Here is a 25,308-nt window from a genome sequence, read left to right on the forward strand (position 1 = left end):
GGTGTCATGTAGGCAGAGGCCTGCAGCGGATCCAAGTATGAAACTGAGCAGTGGTGGCAGTGCCCTGCCACACACTGCTCTGCCACACACTGCTCCCCCACACTCTTGTTTTTAACAGAAACTTGTCAGTGCCTGCCTGGGTACAGTGTCCTCTCTGCATGATTTTAGTTAATTCCACTGAGGAGCAAACAAGATGATGCTACTTGCTCCAGTCCTGCAGCTCATGCTTAAATTTCTCCTTCATGTCGACTAAGGTGACCATGAGGTATTGGAGTAAGAATGCTGCAGGGAATTGGCTCCAAGTCCAGCTTAGCACAGTGGCTGTTCCAGAACAGTTACACCTGTAACTCTAACAGCCTGTTCAGAGGAGGACTTGTGGAATTCCAAGCTGTGGAATGTTCTACCTCTTTATTAGGTCTTCTGCTCACTAGAACTGAGGTGTCCTGTGGTTTTAATGATTTGTCGTTAATGGCTCTGGAGATTCCTGGTATCTGCAGAAACTTTTTTTTTTTTTCTTTTCCTAAGCCTTGTTTTCAACAATGTTTCAACAATGTTTTCAACAATTCTTGTTTTCAGTCTCCTGTAGCAGAAAGCCATGAAACTTCATGAGTTCTTGATAAGGTTTTGCCTTCAAACACTGATTCTGCACTCTTCTGTTGGAGCCTTTCTTTCTCTTCCCCTGACAACAGCTCTTGTAAGGTATCACAGCCAGCATGGACTGAGTCATGATTGTGGCAAACTTGAGTTCAAAAATAACTATATGTGGATGGCAGCAAAACTGAGTAGTACAAGTTGCAAACTGTAGTCACTGGTCACCCTGACATACCTAGTTTAAAGAGCTGCCATACTCTAAGCTGCTAGGGTGTTTCTTAAACAGAGAAATGACCACGTTCTCCTGCATGGCAATACAGAACTGTTCAATCTGTCAAACTTCTAAGGTTTCTTGTGTTGACAATGCCTTAGGCTGTGTGGATACATTTGGATGCAGCTTTTTAATCAAACTACTGTCTCATACATAAAGTGATTCTGCAAAATAAATATTTAAATATATCAAAGCCTAGTTTGTGATATTTCTTTACATATTCTCTATTCCAAAAGAGGACCATAAGCCTGCAATCCAGAAAGCTACATCCTCCTACCAGGCTCTTGTAATGCCAAATGGCTAAAAATCGTGTGAGTTACATGACTTGGATGTGCACAGGAACAGACACGGATGAGAAGAATCCTGGCACAATCTAACGATTAACAGAGTAAAGTAAAAGAATTTAAAGAAGAACTAAGTTAATTGTTGTAAACTTGTCTCTTGCACTTTCCTATTCTGTTTCTGCACTTACTAAATATGCTGCAGGAGCTCTTAAATTTAAGAGTCCTCAGCAATGATTGGATTGGGTAGTATTACAGACCTGGCTGATTGCATTGTGTAATTGTGCTTCTCTGCAGTTACACAATGCCAGCTCTGTACATCAGGCAGTGCAACTGCCATGCTATCACTGGAAATAAACCGTGGTGTAGTAGCTTATCTGTGACCTCTTGGCTAGTTCTAGCCTGTTTGTCTGTTGTACCTTCTAGTACGTTGCTGTTGTCACACAGGTGCTGCATGCGAAGTGCTGCATGCCCAGATCCTCGGGCCCACAGAGCCAGAGTACTTGGAGCTGATTTTCTAGGCAGTGACTATTAGGTGAGGGCTGCAGCTCGAAGTGGGCATAGTCCTGGGTCTTTTCATCCTCGGGTGAAACAGCCCGTTTTCCTGCGGTATCTCGGTGACACTTCAATGGGAACCAGAGCCTAGAGGACCGACCTCTGCACCCCCATCTCCTGCTGGGCGGGCCCAGGAACGGCTTCTTCCTGCGTCCTCCGGGAGCTGCCGCAGGGCGGGTCCGCGCTCTGCCCCTCCCAGGACGCGGAGCAGAGCCCGGCGCTCCCGCTCCCGCTCCTCCCCGTCCGGGCAAGCCTGGCCCGTGCGGGGCAGGCCCCGCTGCCGCCCGGCCCTATCAGGCTCCTTCGCTCTCGGGCCCCGCCCGGCCTCGGCGCCGCCTCGGGCTGGCGGGGCCGCCCCGGCCGCAGTCCGCTCTCGTTCCGCAGCATGGAGGCGCCGCTCGGCTTCCGCGGGCGCCGGGCGCTGGTGACTGGAGCTGGGAAAGGTGACGGGGGGCCGGGGCCGGGGCCGGGGCCGCGGCCGGGTCCGGCGGAAGCTCGGGCTGACGCCGTCTCCCCGCAGGGATCGGGCGCGCCGTGGCCGTGGCGCTGAGCAAAGCCGGGGCCCGCGTGACCGCGCTGAGCCGCACAGCGGCGGACCTGGAGAGCCTCGGCCAGGAGGTACCGACCGCGCCCCCGCCTCGGGACCTCCCGGGACCCCTCCAGGGCCGCGCCTTCCCCGCCCGCTGTAACCTGGCTGGGCCCCGCCGCGCCTCCCGCTCCCCTGGGGCCGCCCGACTCACGGGGGCCGCCCTCGCCGCAGTGCCCGGGCATCGAGCCCCTGTGCCTGGACCTGGCTGACTGGGACGCCACGGAGGCGGCGGTGGGCGCGGCAGGGCCCTTCGAGCTGCTGGTGAACAACGCGGCCGTGGCGGTGCTGCAGCCCTTCCTGGAGGTGACGCGGGAGGCCCTGCAGCGGTGAGTGCCACGGGGTCAAGCTGCCCGGCGGCCGCTGCCCCCGCCTGTGCTGAGGGGACGCTGCCGGCCGAGCCTCAGCCGAGCCCGGGCGCCAGAATATGGCAACACTGTCCAGAAACGGGTGTCTCCTAGAGGGGAAGCAGCTGTGCAACGGCACCAGACACGCACGCGTTTAAAAATGCTATCGTTCCCCTACTTGATGAAGCCGTCTGGTTGCTACTGCTTGTGTCTGTTTACTGTATTTCGCACTTCTCAAAATCACCTTGCTCCCCGTAAGCATTAAAAGGAAACCAAGTAAAGCACTGCCTAGTCCAGCTACTGAATAGCCAGAGCCTGTACTTTGACCTCATAGAAGGTGGTGTGCGCACACCAGCCAGCCTGTGTGGGACACAGGAGCACCTTTTGCTGTTAATCGAGCTCAGAGCTTCCAGTCTAGCTGCAACCCAACCTCTGCTAAATCGAAAGGCACTTGTTAATTCAGATATAGAGAAGACAGAGCCAGGTAACGGAGTATAAAATTGCTATGGTGGGAAATTAAATTTGCTTGCTGCAATAACATGATACCTGTTTCTCAAAAGATCCATAGTTCCAATCGGGGCTAAGCTTTAGGATACAGGATGTGGTGAGTCTGCTTCCAAGAAGATGGGTCGTGCTTTGTCCCTGTGTTAAGAATTGCTTTTGCAGGTCTATAATCAAGGATTCATTTGTGACTAGACTATAAAACGTATGAATTCCACTGACTGTTCTGCAGAACTAGCAGGTAAAAACCTGACCAAGGAAGGCCTGTGTGACCCATCCTACAGATTTGCTGTTTTACTGCCATATGAAGGGTTTGATTGACCTAGGAAGAATCACTGGCTGAGGACCAGGGCTCACAGTTTAAACTTCAATAGAGGAACTACATCAGGCTGCTCAAGACCAGAGTCCTGCTGGACTAGTTCACCTCCTGCTGCATCCGGTGAACGCTTTGCTGCTGGGAGCGCACCCTTTCTTGCTGGCCACTCAGCTGCCATTCTTGCCCCTGTTCTAGAGTACCACCAGCATTTCCACGACAGCAGCAGCAGCACTTAAGTCTCTGCTGCCTCCCAAAACAACTCCTCTCTGACCTGCAACCACTCTGTAACTTTTCAATTTGATTTATTTGTAGGTCTTTTGATGTGAATCTTCAGGCTGTGCTTCATGTTTCCCAGGTGAGAAAGAATTGTCACTGCAGGTGTTTCCATGAATAGCAGTGACTAAGCTGTTCTACATAGTGGGGATAAGTGTGCTCTGTGGGGACTAAAGGGACTCTAACCGAAAGTTAACCTGACAATTTGCCCTTTGTTCTCACTTAGACTCTCTCTTGTAAGTGGAAGGCAGGGAGGACTTACTTCCTCTAGATGTTTTTGCTCTTTTGGCTACCATAATAGCCAGCAAGATTCCTCCTGAATGAAATAATGATTTCTCCTGTTATGATTCTGGCATCTCTCTTTGTTTTCTCCCCCTGCTTCCAGATTGTGGCTCGGCAGATGATTGCACAGGGGGTGGCAGGTGCTATTGTGAACGTCTCGAGCCAGGCATCTCGGCGTGCTCTGCAGGATCATGCTGTGTACTGTACGTACATGTGGTTTAGCAGCACCCCTCATATTTCTGACTGAGCTGGAGCCCCACAGCCACCAAGCTGCTGGCTGCCAGCTCTGGGTGGTGAAATAGTTGTGTGTGTTTCAGACCAAGCGCTATGCGCTTAAATGCCTTGTGTTCTTCCCTTCTCTTGAAGGTTCCACAAAAAGTGCTTTGGATATGCTGAGCAAGGTAATGGCAATGGAACTAGGACCCCACAAGGTAGGATTCTTTCTGAGACAAAGAAAAGTGTGAAAGCTGAACCTGAGCACTTCAGAGCAGCCTGGTTAGATTGTTGCTCTTGCTTGATCCCAGATTCGAGTTAACACTGTGAACCCCACAGTGGTTATGACTGACATGGGGAGAATTAATTGGAGCGACCCTCAGAAATCTGCTGCCATGATTAATCGAATTCCACTGGGAAAGTTTGCAGGTCAGTGGTATAATTTGTTGTATCCAAGCCTTCCCTTTAACTGACATCACAGCCATAAGCAACTTGCTGCTTCTGTGGGAAAAGCTGCAGGTCTGCTGAATGGCTGCAGCTGAATTCCTGAAGCATTTGATGAGGACAGGATGAGAATCAACCTTATCTCCTCTCCTCTACAGCCCTCTTACGTTAGGAGAAGTGAAATGCACACTATGACTGGGAGGGGAGCATAAGTACTTGCTTTGAACTATGTATCACTTGATCACAACAAGGACTTTTTGATGTCCAGCTCTCAGCCACACTGCCCTGCATGCTGTGTCAAGCACAGGTTGGAGGTGGAGATATTTGCCTGCTCCCATTACAGCTAGAGGCCAAAGCATACTTTTTGGGATGTTTGTTTCTCTAGTACAATTTGAGGGGTGCATCAGATGTTCTCTCTGATTCCAGAGGTGGATGATGTAGTAAACAGCATTCTCTTCCTGCTGAGTGACAAGAGCGCTATGACAACTGGCAGCTCACTGATGGTAGATGGGGGATTTCTTGTCTCCTAAGATGACACCTGCATTTCACACCTGGCCTTAATTTCCATACTAGTACTTCATAGATGTAAACTGCATAGGAAACAATGACACAGACCCAGTCTTGCTGGAGAAGAGGGGCAGCAAGCTGGAAGCTTTATGAGAAGTGTGGCAGAAAGCTACCTTTAGAAGATGGCTATATAATAAAGCTCACGTACACCGTCATGGAGAATGTTTATTGCACCAAATAAGGTTTTATCTTGTCACTCTACATGATGATTAGAAATTGGACCTGTCTTTCTTCCAACCCTATTCCCCCAAAACACCCCTTGAGAAGCTCTCCCTATTCCATCCAACTCCATAGAGCTGGCCTGCACTTTCAATGGGAAGGGAAAGAAGAAGCTAGCAGACTCCTCATTGCTTCCTTTGTTGTCTTTAGTAGAAAAAAAACAAAACAGAGGCAACAACCACAGCCCTGCTCTGCAGAGACTGGATTAAGAGGGGGGGAGGCCCTGCTAAAGCCTGATGGGGGGGGGGGGGGAGCCACACCATGCTCTCCTAGTGTGTGCACACACAAAGAGGCAAGTACATCGACTGCACAGAGCTTCATTCAGTGAGTTTAGCTAGTACCCAATAAAGCACCTAATGGTTAGTTCTTCATATCTCATTTACTTCGACTCCCTCCTAGGCTGGTTGTGATTTCTTTAACAGTCTCAGGCACATATCTGCTAGAGCACCTATTTGTTACCTGCTAGATACAGCAGGCTGGGCTAAGAGAGACCTTACCACTCTCCTAGCTGCTCTTATCACACAGCACCATCATATCAGCTTCCTCCCCACTCCCACAAGGATCTTCACCACCTGTTTCACCTGCAGGTTGTAGCCAGGTGTTTCCAAGACAGGATGGATGTCTCAGCCCTTTTAGCTTGGGGGTTCAGGAGAGCCAAAACAGCCTATTGCCCCAAGAAGCTACTTTGCCTTCCCCACTGTTCCTCCCCTGGGGGCTGTACAGCCCCAGCGAGTCTCCGGCCCCCGCTGCCCCTTCACATCAACACTGACGTTAAATCAAAGAGACATTTAAAAAACACTGACTTCGTACATGATGAAGGGCCCTACACATCCCAGCCCCCTCCAGAAACACCCAGCTAATACGCAATCTGTCAGAGGACAGCAACATGCTGAGCCAGCGCCTCCGCCACAGCCCTCAGAACACAGTACACTTTTTGCCAGGCTTCTTCACAGGCGGTGGGCAGAGCACAGCCCGGATGGCTTCATCAAACACTGTCTTCAAGCCCCGCTGTGTCAGGGCAGAGCATTCCAGGTACTTTACTGACCCTAGGGGGAAGAACGAGAGCTGCAGCTCAGCCACTCCAGTCCGACCAGGACATACTGTCCCTCAGACACTCCAAAGGAAAAGCTCAATGCCACAAAGATCTGCCAGCGCGTAAGACTCACCAATCTCCCGAGCCATGGCCAAACCTTGAGGGTAGGTGATGGGGGCCAGTTTCTTATCACGTAACCTTTCAATGGTGTCTTTATCATCCCTCAAGTCCAGCTTGGTGCCCACCAGGATGATAGGTGTATTTGGGCAATGGTGTCGCACCTCAGGGTACCACTGAAACAAGAGAGGCATGGTAAGAAAAGTAGCTGTAGTGGTAGCTGCAACAATGAGGATGCATTTATGATTAGGAATGAGATTTTTACTACTATCTGACACAGTGGCAACACCTGAACAGGATACTTGGATACTTCTGCCTACAGTTCTGAGCTCTGCAGGAAGAAACTGGTGTAGATGTAATTATGAAGGCACTGAGACATGGCACCATGACAGACACTGCCAGTCAACTCTGCACAGAGTTTTTCCCCTAACTGTATTTTAGCTTCCAGGACATCCTGCATCTTCTTTAAGACGCAGATTCAAAAAGGCTAAAAATTAGCCAAAGAAGTAATGAAGAAGAGGTAGACCTCTCTTAAAGCCTGCAGACTCTGACCTTTCTTTATCAAAACACAACTGCTAGAAATTTTGGGCTGGTATGTGTGGAGGGGCAGGGGATTCCACTGAACCTTCCCTTCCCCTGTTTCACCCAGAAGTGCAATACTTTACCTTGGCTCTGACATTCTCAAAGGAGGCTGGACTCACAAGGGAGAAGCAGATCAAGAAAACATCCTGTGTGGAAACAAGACGGTCAGACATGTAGAAAGAAAAAGCTAAAGATTATGGAGGGAGAATGGACAGAAAGCCCAATAGATGACAACCTCCTCCCGTAAGCAATGATTGTGGCTATAAGAAATTCTTCCCCATTAAGGGTGATAAACTATTGAGAGAGGAAGAGAATGGACTTTTGAGTGTATGATTTCATCTTCTTTTACAATATTGGGCCTTGCATGTTAAGCACCCATGACCACAAATACCTTAACACTGCTACAGGCCTCACCCCTGGCAGGGGAGCCAGGGAAACACAAGTGACCTGTGGCCCAACAGTTACCTGTGCCACTGAGAAAATAGGAGTATGGCTTGACTGCACAGCAGCCCCACAGCATTCCTTTCACATGAGCCTCCCTATGGCATGCATAACTTCAAATACCATCACGAAGCAAGGACTAGAATATGACAATCTCAGGAGAAATTCAGCTGTGATACTCCTTAAACAACCAGAATGATGGCTGCAGCTGCAGGAATGTAGACTTTCCTCAAAGGAAAAAAGCCTGGCTGTTCTTGGGAACCTCCCTGACTCCAAGAGGGAGCAGTTAAAAGCCAGTCCAAGCTCAGCACTCACCGTCTGTGGATAGGAAAGAGGCCTCAGTCGGTCATAATCCTCTTGCCCTGCTGTATCCCAGAGGCCCAGATTCACTGGTTTTCCATCTACCATGACATTGGCAGAATAGTTATCAAACCTGCCAAGGAAGAGTCCCCATCAGTGACAGTCTGGTTGTCACTCACACATCTGCTTATGTAAAATCCAAGGGGGCAGTGAATCAGGAGAGGACACTGCAGCACAGTTGCAGTGGGGCTTGTCTGCCTTCCTCATACACAGCCATCCCACCAGCACCCTCCTTGTGCTAGAAGTTCACAATCTGATTTGGGACAGCCTCCTCCCACCTACAAAACCAACTTCTACACACCCCTGCATGCAGAGCAGAAACCAATTGAAGCCCAAGGCCATTACTCACACAGTAGGGATGTATTCCCCAGGAAAGGCATTTGTGGTGTAACTGATCAGTAAGCAGGTCTTCCCTACAGCTCTGCAGGGGGCAAGAGTGACAAGCATTAAGAAGGGCACAGCAGGAAGCCCTATGGCAGCAAAACTCATCTTCCCCCACCCAAAAAGAGGTTAAGTACGTAAAAAGTTACTGAGAAAATAAAGTTACCATGTAAGAAAGCAAAGCTCTAACAGTCTGGAGCTGTCAGGGACTAGGCCTAAACTTGAACTGTGCACCTTGCCTGGGCCCGGCCTCTCTCCCTCTTTTTCCCACCAGCCTCAGAACACCAAGCAAAAGTTGCTCCAAGAAGCAAAAGAGAGGGAATAAATTAGGGTTCTGTGCTAAGCTCAACACATGCATAATAATCTATCAAAATGAGCAAACAGTGAGATGAAAAAACATGCGCAACCACAATTACTCAAGCTCCTCAGATATAGGAATTCTATGACAATAAAAACAAGGGGAAAAATAAGTATCCGTAAACAAAACAGGCTTTAAAATTGACCACTGTCAGTTTGGAAAGAGATCAGTGTAGATCGTTGCAAATACCAGAACAGGGCTTTGCTGAAGGCTGGTGGGATTGATAAACACATGAGCTTTCCTTAGCCCTGTAGCATCAGGGAAAAGCTTAGTTACAGGAACAGAGGAGTCCCATGAGCATAAACAACCTTCTTATAACTGTGAAAGCTGTGAAGTGAGGACAACCTTCCAGAGAAACAGATCATAGTGCCAGTGACAGGGAATGCTGTCTCTTCAGTGGCCAAGTGAAGCTGAACAGCCAGCAGAGATGGATATCCTCTACCCAGCTCTGTAACTGGAGTGGCATAAGGAAAGAATCCAGGAGTAAGCAAGACCCCAGGGAACCCCACAGTCCCACACCAGGATGACACAAAGCACAGCAAGAACCATCACAGCAATCCACCCAGCCTTTCCCTGGGACCAGGTCCCATCTCTTGGAGAACAGGGAGGTTGCATAAGGAGACACTGCACTGACTTCCCTCCTGAACCCTGACCTCTCTCCCAGCAGTCAGGAAAGGCACACGACTCACAAACCCCACATATACCCGTGACTGAAGAGTTTTGCTGAGTTAATTTAGTGTCTGCCCTGTCAACGTGCCCTTAAAGCAAAACTCTGGACTGCAAGCTTCCAGCTGAAGTCCACTTCCATCACGCTGTGCTGCTGCTCTCCCCGCCACAAGGCTGTGCTGTTTTGCCCGGTGGCTCTTTCTCCTGACCCCTTCCTTTTGCCCTGCAGACCAGAACCCGACAGGATCAGCTCAAGGTGAGGGGGTGACATGCATGGGAAGGTAGAAAGACCAGTCCCTGCCTAAGACCAGTTCCCATTTAGCTCTCCACATCTCAGCTCTGTGCTTGGCGTGGTGATTATAAAAGCAAACAGGAATTATGAGGAAAAATAGGCAGGACAAAGTAAGAAAAGTTACGGAGCAGCATAAATCTATTGTGCGTCTGCAGCTTGCATATAGGTGTGTTCTCAAAAAAAGGCATATAAGAAAAGCCTAAAGAGCAAGAAGGATGATGTGAGGCACATGGTGAAATCAGAAACAGCGTCGTATTTCACCTTAAAACACAAGCAACAAAAGGACGTAAGAGAGAAACCTCCGAACATCAACATTTTTAGTGAGGACTTTGCGATGAATCAAGTTTGCACGACGAAAAAGGCGAAATGACGGCACCAAACAAAACAACGAGGAGACAGATTTAAACCCCACGGAAAGAAGGTGTCTGTGCTCCAGGCCAACCGCGAGCCCTGAGGCTCAGCAGCGTCTGGGGACGAAGGCCCAAGTTTATGAACTGAACAGGGAGCGGGACGCGCGGGGAAGGACAGCAGCGGCCGCCGCGGCAGCAAGGCCCCAGTCTCCCTTCCGCTCGGCCTCGGCTCACCGCTCCGACACCCGCGGCTGCCGGTGGGCGAGCGCGGCGCAGGGCCGCAGGAGCCGCCTGCAGCGCTGCTCCCCAGGTGAGGAGCTACGGCGGGGCCAGGCGGCCGCAGACTGGCTGGTGCAGCCCCGTCGGGCAGCGGGCCGGGCCTCGCCGCCGAGCACCGCGCCGGGCCTCGCCGCCGCGCCTCCCGCTGGCGGAGCCGGCTCCCCCGTGCCGCGGGGCGGAGCCGCGCCGGGTCCTCCCTCCCTCCCTCCCTCCCTCTCGGCGCCGCCAGGCCCGGGCCCGCTTTGTGCGGGGCTGCGGAGGGTCGAGGCGCGGCCGCCGCGCACTCACCCGTCGCCCACCACCACACACTTGATCGCCTGCATCTGCCCGCGATGGCGGCGCCGCCGCGACTCCGCCGCAGTGACAGCCCGCGCGTGCGGGGCGGGGCCGAGCGAACCGAGCCCAGCCGAGCCTGCCCGAGCCCGCCCGAGCCCTGCGCCGGGGGCGGGGCCTCCCGCGGGCGGAAGGCGGAGCTCAGGCGGCGCTCGGGGCCCGCCGGGGGCGGAGCAGCCGCAGGAGCGGACGCGCGTGACCCGGGCCGCCCGCGCCCGTCCCGCCGGCGCGCGCTGTGCTGCCCGTCACCTGCGGGCCTGCAGCGCTGCCCGGGCCCCGCAGACCTCCCCGCGCCGGCTCCCTCCCTCCTTGGGAGCCGCTTCCGGGCTCCTACCTCGGGTCAGGGTCAGAACCAGAACCTGAAGCCACACGTGGCCTATCCCCCTGCAACAGCCCTTCAGCCCCCGGCAGGACTAGCAGGTTCATCACGGTGACACAGCAGAAGGGTCCTCCCCCGTTAGCCAAACATCAGCTCGCCCCTGTCCGGCGTTACAGCAAAATGCAAAAGCTCTTTATTAAAAACAAAACAAAACAAAACAAAACAAAAAAAAAAAAACCACAAAACCCAGTAAGAAAAATCATACACACAAACCAACCGGTCCACACAGAGCTTCACCCTCCCACTGCCTCTCAAAACACAGACGGCAAGTTCATTTCTCCCACCACGGACTCACTACAGAAACAAAGAGAAGACTCTCACACTGCTACTTTGAGAGAGGTCTCCACTTCCTCTGATTCAGGTCCTCGCCCCCCTCCCCTTTCTCCACACCACATGAGGACACATTGACAGGAAAAGGAAGCACCTTCTCCCAGTTGAGCTCTGAGACAAGCAACGCCCCAGTGAGTTGGAAGCATCTGCAGGGCAAGGCAGAGAGAACAGGTCTCAGTTCTGGGATCCCAGGAAGCCAGCAGGAGAGTTTTGGTATTTGCCATAGTGGAATGAAATCCCTGATGCATTTTGGCTGTGAGGCCTCCAGCTCACAGCAAGGAAGCACAGATGCTGGCCCTGACCGTCCCACCAGGGTGTGTAGAGGCTTAGACAGGCCAAAGCCCAGCTGCCCAGTAAGGATATGGCCAGCCACTGCACAGTAGCCCCCCTCTGCACAGCTGGTTGCGTACAGTGAATACCTTCTGTGCTCCACTACCACCAGAGCCATGAGGGGTGGGGTAAAAGGGCCAACATGAACCCTGCCAGCCACTATGCATGTGGGCAAGAACTGGTGCGTCAGCAGCTTTGGGACCCCATGAGCATTCACAGTTCCACTTTCAGGGAACTGTAAATGCTGCTCGCTGCCTGTCATTTACCAGGTTTCATTGTAAACAGCGCTGGCATCCACACAAATGCGTCAGAAGGATCACTGCCCAGGGAACACAGCCCCTGGTAACCACAGAGTGTGCCAACAGACTGGTGCTGTACAAAAGGACACAAACTACTTCAAATGGTGCAGCAGTGCAGAGGAAGGGCTCCAGATCAACAACTCAGACCCATGAGCCTCCATCCCAGTCCCAGACAGTTGTTTCCTCCTCTCCTTTATGTGGTCAGGAGCAAGATTTCTGAAGAGCAACAGAAATTTTCTGTTTGCAGGCCTTTGTGTCACCCCCCTCTGCCAAAACTGTTTCACTGAGAAAGAAGAGGCTGTACCTGAGTTGCTCACCTTCTTCCTGACAGCAGGTATCTGGATGTTTTAAGCAATGCTCTCATTTCCTAGAACTGTGGGTTCCCAAGGGGGAGCCCTGCACATATGCCATGATGGCATTCTGCAAGAAACTTGCTCTTTGGGCCTCTTCTTCCCTCATCCTGGAGATGTCAGCCTCTTTCATTCTCAGCTTCTCCAGCAGCACAGAGATTTCACCTTCTTTGTCCAGCATTGATTCACGGTGACTACTTGATAGGGCTGCAAAAGAGCAGCAGTATTAGTGAAGAAAATTAGGGTGTCCCTAGAAATAACAGGAATAACACGTTACAGCCACAGCCACAGCCAAAGGCAATGGAAACAGGATGATCAACAGGCCAATGAGAGAAGCTGCATGGGACACTGTGAGAGGGTTTGCACAGACAAGATGTTACAATTCACTGTGCAGGAAATCCAAATATTTTGCTTGATGCATGGCTTTCGGTAGTTATGTGAGTCTTGGTCTCCATAAAATGAAGACAAGAATCCCTGCAAATATGTCAGGATGGAGGGTAAAATTCCTGGTTGTGTACACAGGCAGGAAGCACCATTGTCACTACCTGTAAGCGTAGCTAAGTTCTAGGCCCACTGTAGGGTAATTCGGCATTACCACTTGAGAAGCATGAAAGGATTCATCACCTTTCAGCTGTCTCTCCAGGGCTGCAATCTTCTCTCTCAGCCCGTCCTGTGCTGTGCGTTCAGCCTGCAGGTGTCCAATCTGCTCCTGTAATTCCACTTTCACTTTATTCACCTCTGTCACTTTCTCTTCTTCCTTACTGTTCAGGTCCTGACACAGAAAGACAAATACATTACTAACCGAACAACTTCGGCAACATGCTGTGCCCCTGTGGTGAGAATCTCTCTACTCCAGTCCAAATTACCTGCTGAAGCTCTTCTAGCCGCCTTCTGAGCCCATCAGCATGCAGGCTCAACTGACTGGCTTTGGCTTGGGCCTCAGCAACCATCTGTTTTTGCTTAAGGCAGCAGTTCTGAGCTTCATCCCGTGACTCAGTCATCAGCCGCAGCTTCTCTTCCAGGTGTTCTAGTCGTTGCTGCTGTAAGACACAACCAAAATGAAAATACATCAGTCCCATTCCATTCCTGCAAAGGGATTCTCCCCTTTTTGTTCCCAACATAGTGAACCTGCTGCTTTCTCTTGCCCTGGAAAACATTCTGATGGCAATGCTGCAACACCCAACTCGCCCCTGAGAGACAGCGGCATGTCCTTGGCAAAAGCACCAACACCAGTGCCAGCGTTCACAACTAATGCTTTAGCATTATTTCCTCCATATCCTAAATGGCTCAAAACCTCTGTAGGCAGCTAAGCAAGTTCTGTGCCCCACCACAGACACACATAGCAGCTTTTGTTTGTAAACACAGTAAAGCCTTTTCTTTTGCGATGTTACACCAAGTAAATATTCTAATAGCTTTGGTGTATTTTCCTTATCCCTTGTTCTCTTTCATGGGGTGTTGACTTCATTGCCATTTTCACAAAGTTCAATTGTACAGTGACTTTTTCTATCCAGCAGCAGTAGCCACCTGCAGAAATTTCTCTGAGTCCAGAGAAACAGGAGCAGCCCATGAATGCTGCTGTAAAACAGAAGGATTGACATCTGGCTGTTAGCTTCAAACGTCAAATGAAATCTGCTATGACAATATCCACATCAATTCTGTTACTACTGAAAAGCACAGAGCAGGTGGGGATAGTGGTTACATTCTGCAGACAATTCAAAGCAGATTTTTCATTACTCCTTCCTCAGAAATCACACTATTCGCAGGTCAGTCAAACCCAGGGCAGGGAGTTACTCAGCAGTTCCCCAAGACAAAAACACAGACTAGGCAGCCAAATGCACTCCCTCCCACAGACAGGTCTTATCTTTACCTCCTCCAACCGTGCCCAATTCCGGACTTTTATTAACTCCTCCTCTGCCTGGCCTCGCTCAGTGAGTGCAGCTGCTTTGGTTTGGCTCAGCTCCTAGCACAGAAACATGACAGACAAAGAAGCTGCATCACTGCAACACTCACCAGAAAACATGAGCAGCTTCCCATTGCAGGCTACACACAACACAGCCGTCTCCCTCACTCAGGGGCAAGACAAACAAATCCAGATTACACGTACAATTTCACATCCCACGATTGCCATCTAAATTCAATGAGAATTTCAGTCACATGAAGCTATGTAATGGGTGAAACTTTCTGAAGACAGTGGAATAGGAGAGGGCAGCACTGGATCTAGCTGGAGGAACAGGTAAGGAAAAATATGCTACCCTACTTGGATCTAGATGGGAAACCTGAGAAGTCAAATCCTGGTAAGAAACTAATAATCTTCAACAGAATCTTTATTTTTGTTTTATCAGAATCTAAAGGTTTCCCCTTGGAACCTTCTCCTTCCTTAGTCCAAAGCAGTAAAAATACTGAAGTAAAATTTTAGCTGGTAAACTGCCACTTTCTGTTCCTCCCTAAAGCACATGACAATTTTTACACAGGTTACCAACAGAAGACTCCACAGAGCTCCCCTCACAGCCTTCTCCTGCCACCACTACATAAGCATTCCATTGCACCTGGAATATCCATTCTCACCTCCTCCAGAGCTATCCTGATGGCTTCCAGCTTCTGGATCCTCTCCTGCATGGAATGTTCACTGGCCTCCATGTGCTGTGTCAAATGATTCACCTGTAAAGCAGAAGAAACCATTTAAGTAAGTGCCAGAAAACCACTCCTATCTCCAAGCATAGCAGCCTGGCTATTTGGCACGAGAAAGAGTATCCTCTCATTGACCCAACTACCACGGAAGAAAAATTTATCTCCATCAGAGCTCCACTAGGACACTGCAATATAGACAGAATCTGCCCTCTGGAAACTGGGACTATTAGAGAGAGATCCCTTCCAGGCCAAGATGAAAGATGGAGTCTGACCTCTCATCTTCAAGAGGTACAAAAGGCCAAATATTCATTTTCCACTTGTAACATGGCTGAAATCTTCCTGTCCTGAGCCTTTTCTTGCAAGGCTTCAAAATCTTCAATCTGTTGGTATAATTTTATTTTTGAGACATTTCACACCTCAGTAACACTCCAAAGAGAACCTGTCACAGCCTCTTGTCCTGTCCACTCAGACAGAATCCCCATGAAACATAACTGAGAAGGATCTAGTAAGCTGACCCCCCTTCAAGGCATCTTTATTTCAGTAAGCATGATGAAACTGCTTATTCATAACTACCTCTGTGCAAGACTGACACAAGACCCAGTCTCCAAGGCTCTAGTAGAATCACATACCACTCTGGCCCATACTCTTGCAAGCCACAAAATCTTACTCGCTGGTAGAATGTGCTGTGATCTCTTCAGCCAGGCTTTGCTTGCAGAAATGGCCTGTTACTCCCAAGGAAGCCTGAGGCCACCGATTTTTAAACTTGTTTAAGAGCAGCTGACAGCAAACAATGACCTCCAGCGGCGCCTGTATGTCAGGAGCAAAGTGAGACTAACCTCAGGATGCTGCAGAAACCCCATTCTTACCTCTTTCACCCGAAGGGATTCCACGTCTTCAAGGCTTTGTTTAAATCTTCTTTTCTCTGTCTCCAGGCGTTCTGCAGATCAAAACCAGGCATATCACAATTCTGGCATTATTTATACTCTATCACAAACTCTTCCACCCTTCCTCCTTAGTTGCCTTACCCATTAACTCATGGGCAGTAATCCCAACCCATAGGTGTCCATGAGCTCTTTCTGCTCCTCCACCTACCCTCAGCCTGCATGGCCCGCAGCTTCAGCTCTGCTGTTGTGTTGGTCAAGTCTTGTTTCACCTGGAATAGCTGATCCTGCTGAATTTTGCACTTCTTTTCCAACTCATCCACCTAAAAGGAAATTACCACCACAAGGGATTTTCTTCTCGTGTTAGCAGAGAAATTTGGCTGTACAGAACAATCAGCAGAGACACAAACAAGGATCCAAGTAGAAGCATATATACACAGCAGAACTGAACAATGTCCAAATCCTGCTCCTCAGCCTTGTACTTGCTCTCGTACCTGGTTTCTTAGAAGCAGATTTTTCTCTCCGGCTGCAGACAAGTCACGGAAAAGCTTCGCTTCCCGATCAGCACCTTCCTGCAAACAGAATCCTAATTATAGAATAGAATCATAGAACAGTTAGGGTTGGAAAGGACCTTAAGATCATCCAGTTCCAACCCCCCTGCCACAGGCAGGGACACCTCCCACTAAACCATGCCACCCAAGGCTCTGTCCATTATGAACCTGTTCTCACCATAGTTCTTGCACTGATCTACACCTGACAAATCCAACCTACCCCCTGAACACTACGGCTCCTCTCTGCACCCACCACTCACCTCTCTAACTTACTTGACAATTTTTGTCACAGCAGCTGTCATTAACCCACTAGTGTCAAAACATCACACTCACCTACCCCATCCACGCTCCCCCAAATCTACACAAACCACATGTGACCTGGAACCCTGCTCTCAAGCCTAACTATGAAACTAGGACTTATCCAGCTCACCTGTTTTTGCTGCTGGAGCTCCTTCAAGTGGCACTCAGCCATGCTGGTTTGTTCCTGCCTCATGGCATTCAGTAGCTCTCCCAAGTTGTGCACCTTCTGCTCAGACAGAGCCAGGGCAGCTTCAGTCATCTGCAGTCTACACAGAGAAACACTTTCCAGAGTCCTTTCTACAGGAGACACTTCAGTGATCTCTCTACACCACATGGTACAAGATCTTAACACATCTTTGGCAGCAGATGAAATCTAGCTAGCTAAATCTGTACAAAGGACACGTCCACACTGACACATAGCAAAATGAAATTACCTTTATCTAAGAGGAACTGAACAAGCCAGGCTTATCAGTCTGAAGTCTAACCACTGTCATGTGGATACAGCTCTACACAATGTAACACTGCTTTCAGGCAGCTCCACCTCATTGTTCCTGAGCACACAATCTTGCTGGCCAGCTCCCTTCCTATCTGCAGCAGTTCTCAGAGAACACTACCAAATGCCAGGGAAACAGGTACAGGCTCTTGCCACGCTGTAAACTGTGCAAGCAACATGCCCCCATCCCAACCACACAATCCTTTTCTTCTTTTTACCCTCTGTAATTCACTTGCTCTTACACAAATGCACTGTAATTTTACTTAAAAGCAGGCTAAATATCTAGCATGGCAAACACAATGGTCTGGGTAATTTCTGGATACTCCTGCAGAACTAAGTGACACTGTAAGCCAGCCACTCTGAAAGATTATCCCCCTTCTTAGCAGCTCTGCCCAGGATGGCCCAGACAGCACAGAACAGTGGGAAGGCAAAGGTTCTCCTACTCCATACTTGGCTTTCAGTGAATTCATAATAGAGTGCTGCTCATTCAATGCTTCCTGCAGCTGGCTGACTCGTGCTGCAGACATCCTGCATGTGGGGGGGAAGGCAAAGAAAAGGAAAAGAAAAAAGGTTGGTGATTTCTGCCAGGAAATGGAGAGGGCCCAATTCTGGTATCAAAGAGGAGAAAGCATTCAAAAATGCAACTCACCTGTCACTTCTGGCTATTTCTTCTCTCTGCTTATCTATAGTGTCCATCAAATCCAAGAACTGTGAACAAGGCAAACATCAGCGAGGAAATGGAACTGCATCAGTTTCATTTCCACTTCTCATCTTTCTCGTCCTAGTGACAGCTGAAGACAGGTCAAGTCACTCTACTGAAAGCAAGCAAACTGGAGGTTTGATGGGTTCATTAACACATCAGACTGAGGTCACCAAGCGTAGGGACTCTGCACCACTGGGTGTCAGAAGGAAGAGACTCATATTTCTAGGGTTTTGCCACTTGGAATATATCAAACCAGTTGCAAAAGAACCATCAAAAGCGTAAGTATGAGTGAAAAGAACATCAAAACTCCTCCAGAATCCAGAATGAATATGTTCAGAAGGGCATGTGTCCACACCCATACTGCCCTGGATCTGATCCCTGGGTATCCTAGCTCAGAAAAAGGACCCAATTTGCTAAACCATGCTGTGTGCTTGCCCATAAAGATGCACATACAACTTCAGATGCACAATAATCCTGTCACTGAGTGTTTCATAAAGACACTAAGGGAAAGCATAGGATTCTAGCTGCCCCATTGGAACTGCCAACATGTAAGACTGCTGACCTGCTTGGTCTTCTCATCCTTCAGACTCAAAACCTCCTTGCTGAGTACGGATGCTCGGTTCTGTGTCTCACTCAGGATAGTCTGACGGTCTTGGTTGTGATTCATGGCTTGTTCTGATGCAGAGAGAGCAGATCATGCACATGTTTCCAAAGCAACAGCATAGCAAGCACTGCTGGCAGAGACAGCACTCAAGTGACCCCCCTGGCTATGAGAAGCACCAGGATAGTAGCACTTCTCATGCTGGCCCACAGGTTGGGGTGGCATCAAAGACAGCAACGTATATGGGGTAATTAACAGCCCAGCCACAGGAAGCCATTCAAATCCAGTGATGACAAAGGATGTGCTGTGCTGGCTACATCAAAACTTGGCTACTCAGAGGTGAAGAGAGTCTCAAGTTCTCCCGTGTTCACACACAACAATAATCATCAATTCAACCATAATTCATTTTTTTTCCTCTGGCTGGTAAGTGACACCTCCATCTTGGCCAGCCCTCCCCAGAGGACACGAGCAAGCGATGTAGGGCACTGTGTAAGTGCTATTGAGAAAGGGAGGGGAGTCAGGATAGCTCTCTTCTTTAGCAGCAACTGCTCTATATCCCTCAAGTGTAGAAATGGGAAAGGACTTACTAATTTTTTTCCAGTGCAACAAGTAATACTTACCCACAGCTTTTAGGATATCACTAGGAACGTTGTTCCCAGCCAGTTCCAACCTCTTCAGGGTCTTATTGCTGTGCAGGCAGTTCAGCAAAGCTCGGCCACCCAGAAGCCCAATATTATTCCAACGCAAATCTATACAGAAAGTAAATTTTCAGCCCAGTAGACACAAATCTGCTGAAAAACACAGGCCTCAAGAGAAACCATGCTCCTTACACATCTACAAGCACGGCCAATAATCCCAGATGGTCCCAGCACAAACACAGGTGAACACTGTCTTGCTTCTCAAGACAAACAAGAGGAAGGGAAAATGACAGCCAAAGCAGGCAAGGCAAGAATGAACCTTCAGTGCAGTGAAGTGCAAGAAACCGTTACGATTCAAGAGGGATACAAATGTGCCTCTCACATTTTCATCTCATGAGCCTTCCTTTCACAACCAGAATCTGTGGATGAGGAAGAACTGGCACTAATAGCCACAAGTTCCTGAAGGAAATTCTGGCAAAATTCCTTACTTAGGGCAAAGCAAGTGTGAAGCAAGTCTCAGAGTCTGACATGAGCATGCCATCAGCATCCACAAATGGGAAGGCACCCAATCCCCCCTTCACTAAGGACTATTCTGCTCCAAGCACACAATTCTTCATCTCCAGATTTGGTTCCAGAGATTCCAGTTACAGCTCCCACTCTCCAAAGGCCATGGCACCATGAGCTCTACTCCCTGCACAAAGCCTGCAAAGCACTCCAGACTGATGCAGATTAGGAATGACTCTTAACCAGCTGGCACAGATCAGGGCAGGCTGCAACAAACCTGAAAATATATGTGTGTGCATTTGTATATATAAAGGCAAACACAGAACCATCGCTCTTACCCAGCTCCTGAAGGCTGGTGTTTTGTTTCAGTGCCATGGCCAGTTCTCCAGCACCTTGATGGTTGATCTGGTTACTGCGCAGATCCAGCCACTGGAGAAAGCTGTTTGCTCCCAGTCCCTGGCAGAAAGACGAGAAGCCCTCCTCCCCCATGCCAAGGCTGTTCCACTCCAAAATTAGGCTAGGAAAAATCAGGCAGGATTGGAGTTCATGAAATAAAAGGAGAGTTGCAAGAGCTTGAATTATACCAGAAACAAGCTACTCATTCAAACATCCATCTCTGCTCACAGACTCAAGTTTCAGAAAGCAGGATGCTGCTAGGATCCTGCATCCTCCAGAAGGGTTCCTCCAGTTCTCACTCCTTCACCTGTCCCATCCCCCATAAGAAACTGCACTTGACATTCCTCCTAGCTCAACCAAACGCACTCCCATCCCTTTTCTTATGCTGTGTGCCATCTAGCAGGACTGAAAGAGAGGTAGACACAGGTTTTTACCTCCTGAGGGATTTGTTCTGCCTAAGAAGTTTTCCCAAAGCCTCGGCTCCCATGCTTCGCAGGTTATTTCCCTGAAACAGAAGCCCCAGGTGATCAGCAGGCTATGACCCAGCTACCCCATAAACACCACCAGACACACACGCTGTAATGGGGATGTCAGTCTGTCAAGGATGGTCTGAGTAACATTTGTCTCACACATCAGTCAGCTTTCCAGAAGAGGAAAGACCCTGGGAGAAGTGGAGGACACACGCACTGCTGGGATCACACAGGACCAGTGGGGCAGGAAACGCTGGTTTGAGATAAGCAAAACATTTTAACATACTTCATTCAAAAGGGCTCAACTGGCACCAGCACAGGGGAGAAGAAAGGTATGATGTAGTCTAGGATTGTGGATTCAAGGGAATAGCTGTGCCAAAGGACTACAGACAGAAAGTCTCACAGGAGAGTGATAATCACATCTGAAGTTCCAAGCCCAGGCCAGCTGAAAGACACGCACAAATTGGATAAACTCTGCAGAGGCACAAGTCAAACAACTAGTAACTCACTGATTAATACAGCAGCCCAAAGAAAAGCCTACATATGCCTCATCTGATCAAGCAGCAACCCACAAGAGATACACAGCAGTAACTTCCTATCAAAACTGAATAAAAATAGACAAAGATGAGCTACAAAGTAACTTGGGAGAGTTGTGGCATTGCGTTAAGAAGGCAAGGACTGAGTCACTTGAGAACAAGGACTTTATGGAAATATGTATCTTGTAGAACAACCCTGCACCAGGACTGTCTATTTCTAATTCTGATTAAGCTTATACTCCTGTTTCCTTCCCCACCTTTTGATCTTAATTTTATTTGAACAAACTCACCTTCAAATCCAACAGTTTGACCGTGGTGTTGGAGCAAAGACCATGCAACAGAAGCGTTACACCTGAGTAGAAAAATACAACATTTATTTCAGAGGCACAACCCTCCGCCTAAGCCGAAGGGGAACCATCCATCCTTCCTAACAGCCGGCTCAGGAGCCACAGCTCTGATTCAACACGGGCCTGGTGAACGGCCACTGCTGCAGGAAAGCGCGAGTCTGAACTTCCAGGGCAGGTTTTTTGTGTATTCTCAAAAAAAGAAATGACCAAGTGAAGAGCTGCCGGTCCCGCTGCGCATCCCCCACCGCAGCTCTGAACGTAGCCCACGTCCAGACGGGCCGTTCAGACAAGACAGTCGCTGGCTCACCGAACCCGTGCTGGTCCCAGCAGGGACGCATTCCGCCTCCTGCAGGATCCCATCCAACGCTTACCAGCTTTAACGACCCAGCGATCAGAGCCAGCAATGGCAGCTGGACGGGGGGAGCAGCCCGCCCGCCGCACGGCCCCCCGCCAGCCGAGCCCGTCCGGTACGAGCGCGAGCCGCTCCCTCCCCCGCGCCCCGCTGCCAGCTCCAGACCCGCCGCGGCACCGCCGCCGCCACAAGGACCCGGCCGGGCGCAGGGACGGGCACCCCCCGGCGCCGCTCCGCCTCGCCCAGCGTGAAGGGACCCGCGGCCCCGCCGTCAACAGCCGCTCGCTGCGCGGCCGGGCCGAGGCCGGCTCCGGCCCAGGGAACCCCCCGGCGGGCCCCCCCCCACCTTCCCCGCTGAGGCCGCAGTCGCCCAGCGCCACCTCGGTGAAGGGCGCGGCGCCGGGCAGCAGCCGGCCCAGGGCGCCGCACGTCTCCAGCGACAGGCTCTGGGCCGCCAAGTCCAGGCGGCCGCGACCCGGCGCCGCGCCGCGCTCCCGCAGCCGCCGCAGCACGGGCTCCTGCGGCGCCGCGCACAGGCGCGCGTAGGCCCGGCGGAACTCCTCCATGGCCGCGGCCCAGCCCCGCCCGCAGGCGAGAGGCGCTTCCGGGGGCGGGGCCGCCGGGGCCATGGAGCGGGCGGTGAACGCTGGCGGGTTCCGGAAGGTGTGGCGGGCGCGGGCTGTCGGTACCGGGGGCTTCCTTCCCCCATCCCCGCTTACCCTCTCTCCTCTCCGTGCAGGAGACCGTGGACCGGCTGCTCCGCCTCCACTTCCGGGACGGGAGGACGCGAGGTACCGGGGTGGCTGCGGGCAGTACCGGGGCCGCGGCAGGCGGTGGTGGGTGGGCCCCCACGCTCCGCTTTGTCTTCGCAGTTAACGGCGACGCGCAGCTGCTGATGGCGGAGATGCTGAACGTCTTTGTCCGAGGTGAGCTGCCGGTACCGGGCCCACGGTCAGCCTGAACCGTGATGGGGGCCCGTGACCAGCTCGCGTGGCGGAACCCCCTCCCGCCGAGCTCCGGCGGAGCTGTCCCAGTCCCGCACGCCCCGAGCCCTCGGCGCTCTCCTTTCTCCCTTCCTCCGGCAGAAGCGGCGGCGCGAGCTGCGCGGCAGGCGCAGGCCGAGGACCTGGAGAAGGTGGATGTGGAGCACGTGGAGAAGGTGCTGCCGCAGCTGGTACGTACCGGCAGAAGGACGCAGCTCAGCGCTGTGCTATGGGCGGTGTTCTGGGGAGCCAGCAGCGCTGCAGGCAGGTTTGCTGCTCTCTCCTTACAGCTTCTGGATTTCTAGAGGTCCCTGAAGCATCTGTCCTGCCAGCAGAAGATCTTGGTCTGACTGCATGTCTGGTTCATCTCTGGAGTCCAGCTCTAGGAAGAAGAGTCTCAACTTTTTCTTTCCCTGCTATTTTGCTTCTGTTTCCTCTCTTCTTTACCAACAAAGCCCTAGGCAACTGTGCCGTCAGATGCTGGGTTTGAAAGGAGGCTGCCGCACGGTTGGTTTGGTCGGCTGAGGCACTGGCTTCCATCTTGAGCCTTTAGCAGGAGCCTGCTCTGCACAGCACAAGAAGATGCTGTTGCTTTCTCAGCTAATGTGAGATACAGGTGCTGCATCAGAGAGATGCATGGAAAGACTTAATGGCTGGAAATGTCAACCAAACCAGGCTCTCATCGCCTCAGCAGGCAGCTGTGGCAGAAACTTTAGGTCCAGCTCCAAGCCTGTCTAATGAATAGGTCATTAACAGGAGCTCAGGCCCAGGCTCTTGCCAAAAGCAGGTAACTGATCTTCATTTTATAAATAAACAGTGTCTGTCCCTCACTACTTTCCAGTATTTCTGCAGGGCTGTGACATCAAAGAACGCTTGGAACCTTTTAACCATTTGATATTCTCCTCAAGCTGCTTCCTCTCTGCTATAAATTTGTTCTCACAAAGAAACATCAATAAATTAAAACTGAGTCCCCCTCCCTCGTGTAGGCTTCTTTGCTGCAATTAATCATCGAAAGTCAAATTGCTTCAAAGGCTTGCAAAGTTTCCCCCTCACCCACCCTCTTCTCCAAATCTTTGTAGGACGAAAGGAAAAAGGACAGAATAACAAACAGCATGTGTGAGAATCCCACATCATGGGCCAGCCTGGCCCCGCGGGCAGCGGGGGGGGAGCTGGGAAATAAGAAACCTTACACATGGAGGCAGGACCCATGGAACTGAACTGCCTTTGTTGGGAAATCCGCAGCCGGCTGCAGGAAAGGCAGCTGACACCAGTGTGCCTGAAGGGTGCACAGTGCTGGCAGCTTGCTCTGCGATTAGCAACACCCAGCGCTTCATGCACTGACAGCTGGAGCCAGGAGAGGCTCTGTAGGTCACTGGACTCTTTCAGCCAAGAGCTATCAAGGTTATTGCTCAGGACATTAGACACTGGGAGACTTCAACTAAACCCACGATTTAATACACTTGCATGTTCTTTCTGATGACAGTACCAGCTTCAGCAGTGCCCCATCCCTCAGCGCTGCAGCTTCTTTGCCAAGACAACTGTTTGTGCAGCTGTACAATGAAACCAATGAAGGAACTGACCTAGTTCAGCCTTCAGCCCCACAGCCATATGGTGAAAAAAAAAAAGCAATAGCAAAAAATGCAAGTAGTGCTACCTCTGAATGCCCCAAAACGCCAGGGATTAGTTCAGCTACGGTGAAGTGGTACTGAAGCAAATCCAGCACATCGGGTATCTGCATGTATTATTCTGTGGCAGGGTAGGAATCCTTATAGCAGCTACCTTGGTGAAAAGCCTGGAGTTTTAAATATCTGGGCATCTTGTCCCCCATATAGAATTAACTCATACCTTCTTGCCTCTTCCAGATCTCGAATCTTTCCCCCTGTTCTGACTCCTGCTAACATGGAGGTCTCTAAAAGCTGCTGCCCTAAATAGGCTTGAATTACATACCTAGTCCATGTATAGCATTCTTGACTGAGGAGGATTGCTGATGGTAATGTTAATAGTAAAGCAGTATTTTAAAAGCAGCAGATAAAACTAACTCTAGGAAAAGAGGAAAGTAAGACTTCTGGTCTAGCTGTTGAAGGTACCAATTTTTCATCCTCCTGAAAGAGAAATAGATTAAATTCCATTTGATGCATGGCTGAGTTACACAGGGATAAGTATGGGCAGAACTGACTGAGGTATTGCACGTGGTTAGCGATACGAAGTCTCCTAATCCTCACCCCTGTACTTCACCTATGAAACTGACTCAGTAATAATGATATTGTTGCTTGTGTCCCTAAACTTTTCCTCTGTCCTCCCATATCAGGTACTTACAGGTGATAGTTATGGTGCTCCCTCTGTCAAAACTGGTGGGATCAGAATAGCAACATCAAATCAGCAGCTACCTGATGTACTACCTGATGTCTTTGCTCTTCAAAAATAAGCCTAGTTCATCAGAAAGCACAATACAACTTCCTACCAACCAGACTTCTGTTTATTCTAACCCCATCAATCTAAACCACCAGCACAAGTATCTCCACCTATCTTTAGCTATGGCTGTTAGCTGCCCCCTGATATATCCTGCATAAATTCAGCAAAGCAGCTCTAGCTACAGTCT

General features: G+C 50.4%; 4 protein-coding genes across 12 annotated transcripts; 2 read left to right on the forward strand and 2 right to left on the reverse strand.

Moving 5' to 3' along the window:
- The first annotated feature begins 1,984 nt into the window (after positions 1-1,984).
- DCXR (dicarbonyl and L-xylulose reductase) lies at positions 1,985-5,382 on the forward strand. Its single transcript, XM_062626433.1, has 8 exons — positions 1,985-2,141; positions 2,219-2,316; positions 2,459-2,613; positions 3,761-3,803; positions 4,107-4,206; positions 4,370-4,434; positions 4,528-4,645; positions 5,087-5,382. Exons 1-8 carry the CDS (start codon positions 2,084-2,086, stop codon positions 5,188-5,190), a joined length of 741 nt encoding a protein of 246 aa, XP_062482417.1. The 5' UTR covers positions 1,985-2,083; the 3' UTR covers positions 5,191-5,382.
- RAC3 (Rac family small GTPase 3) lies at positions 5,373-12,421 on the reverse strand. Of its 3 annotated transcripts, none has more exons than XM_062626429.1 (6): positions 12,294-12,421; positions 8,329-8,400; positions 7,935-8,052; positions 7,262-7,324; positions 6,613-6,772; positions 5,373-6,492 (listed from the first exon to the last, which is right to left on the reverse strand). In XM_062626429.1, exons 1-6 carry the CDS (start codon positions 12,338-12,340, stop codon positions 6,362-6,364), a joined length of 591 nt encoding a protein of 196 aa, XP_062482413.1. In that variant the 5' UTR covers positions 12,341-12,421; the 3' UTR covers positions 5,373-6,361. The 3 variants fall into 3 exon arrangements, with proteins under 3 accessions (XP_062482413.1, XP_062482414.1, XP_062482415.1); XM_062626430.1 differs by lacking the exon at positions 12,294-12,421 and adding an exon at positions 10,594-10,739; XM_062626431.1 differs by lacking the exon at positions 12,294-12,421 and adding an exon at positions 10,594-10,725 and having other exon boundaries at positions 6,432-6,492; positions 6,609-6,772.
- On the reverse strand, positions 12,032-22,307 carry LRRC45 (leucine rich repeat containing 45). Of its 7 annotated transcripts, none has more exons than XR_009966233.1 (18): positions 22,073-22,307; positions 21,318-21,379; positions 20,456-20,526; positions 19,964-20,142; positions 19,104-19,232; positions 18,445-18,557; positions 17,829-17,887; positions 17,630-17,707; positions 16,817-16,952; positions 16,330-16,407; positions 16,047-16,158; positions 15,821-15,891; positions 14,892-14,984; positions 14,194-14,286; positions 13,193-13,366; positions 12,951-13,098; positions 12,281-12,533; positions 12,032-12,192 (listed from the first exon to the last, which is right to left on the reverse strand). XR_009966233.1 is itself a non-coding variant. In XM_062626414.1 (18 exons), the coding sequence occupies exons 1-17, from the start codon at positions 22,290-22,292 to the stop codon at positions 12,337-12,339; spliced, it is 2,013 nt and encodes a 670-aa protein (XP_062482398.1). In that variant the 5' UTR covers positions 22,293-22,307; the 3' UTR covers positions 12,032-12,192; positions 12,294-12,336. The 7 variants fall into 7 exon arrangements, 6 of the variants coding, with proteins under 6 accessions (XP_062482398.1, XP_062482399.1, XP_062482397.1 ...); XM_062626414.1 differs by having other exon boundaries at positions 12,294-12,533; XM_062626415.1 differs by having other exon boundaries at positions 12,032-12,533; positions 13,193-13,363.
- On the forward strand, positions 22,276-23,685 carry CENPX (centromere protein X). Its single transcript, XM_062626432.1, has 5 exons — positions 22,276-22,389; positions 22,466-22,517; positions 22,599-22,652; positions 22,812-22,900; positions 23,000-23,685. The coding sequence occupies exons 1-5, from the start codon at positions 22,291-22,293 to the stop codon at positions 23,012-23,014; spliced, it is 309 nt and encodes a 102-aa protein (XP_062482416.1). The 5' UTR covers positions 22,276-22,290; the 3' UTR covers positions 23,015-23,685.
- The last annotated feature ends 1,623 nt before the right edge of the window (positions 23,686-25,308 follow it).

This window comes from Pezoporus occidentalis, unplaced genomic scaffold (genome assembly GCF_034315485.1).
Source record: "Pezoporus occidentalis ecotype Australia unplaced genomic scaffold, CSIRO_AGI_Poc_V1 ctg292, whole genome shotgun sequence".
NCBI classification, from domain to species: Eukaryota; Metazoa; Chordata; class Aves; order Psittaciformes; family Psittacidae; genus Pezoporus; species Pezoporus occidentalis.

What these genes read in the sequence shown, in the direction of transcription:
- DCXR (XM_062626433.1), top strand. Translation starts at nt 2,084, where the DNA reads ATGGAGGCGCCGCTCGGCTTCCGCGGGCGCCGGGCGCTGGTGACTGGA. An exon ending in GGTGACTGGAGCTGGGAAAG is followed by an intron (nt 2,142 to 2,218) that starts GTGACGGGGGGC and finishes GTCTCCCCGCAG; the next exon opens with GGATCGGGCGCGCCGTGGCC. An exon ending in TGGAACTAGGACCCCACAAG is followed by an intron (nt 4,435 to 4,527) that starts GTAGGATTCTTT and finishes GCTTGATCCCAG; the next exon opens with ATTCGAGTTAACACTGTGAA.
- RAC3 (XM_062626429.1), bottom strand. Translation starts at nt 12,340, where the DNA reads ATGAGAGCATTGCTTAAAACATCCAGATACCTGCTGTCAGGAAGAAG. An exon ending in TACCTGCTGTCAGGAAGAAG is followed by an intron (nt 8,401 to 12,293) that starts GTGAGCAACTCA and finishes TGCCCCCTGCAG; the next exon opens with AGCTGTAGGGAAGACCTGCT. An exon ending in GGCCATGGCTCGGGAGATTG is followed by an intron (nt 6,493 to 6,612) that starts GTGAGTCTTACG and finishes TCTTCCCCCTAG; the next exon opens with GGTCAGTAAAGTACCTGGAA.
- CENPX (XM_062626432.1), top strand. Translation starts at nt 22,291, where the DNA reads ATGGCCGCGGCCCAGCCCCGCCCGCAGGCGAGAGGCGCTTCCGGGGGC. An exon ending in ACGCTGGCGGGTTCCGGAAG is followed by an intron (nt 22,390 to 22,465) that starts GTGTGGCGGGCG and finishes CTCTCCGTGCAG; the next exon opens with GAGACCGTGGACCGGCTGCT. An exon ending in CCGGGACGGGAGGACGCGAG is followed by an intron (nt 22,518 to 22,598) that starts GTACCGGGGTGG and finishes TTGTCTTCGCAG; the next exon opens with TTAACGGCGACGCGCAGCTG.
- LRRC45 (XM_062626414.1), bottom strand. Translation starts at nt 22,292, where the DNA reads ATGGAGGAGTTCCGCCGGGCCTACGCGCGCCTGTGCGCGGCGCCGCAG. An exon ending in GAAATAGCCAGAAGTGACAG is followed by an intron (nt 17,708 to 17,828) that starts GTGAGTTGCATT and finishes CCCCACATGCAG; the next exon opens with GATGTCTGCAGCACGAGTCA. An exon ending in ATTGGGCACGGTTGGAGGAG is followed by an intron (nt 13,367 to 14,193) that starts GTAAAGATAAGA and finishes TGTGTCTTACAG; the next exon opens with CAGCAACGACTAGAACACCT.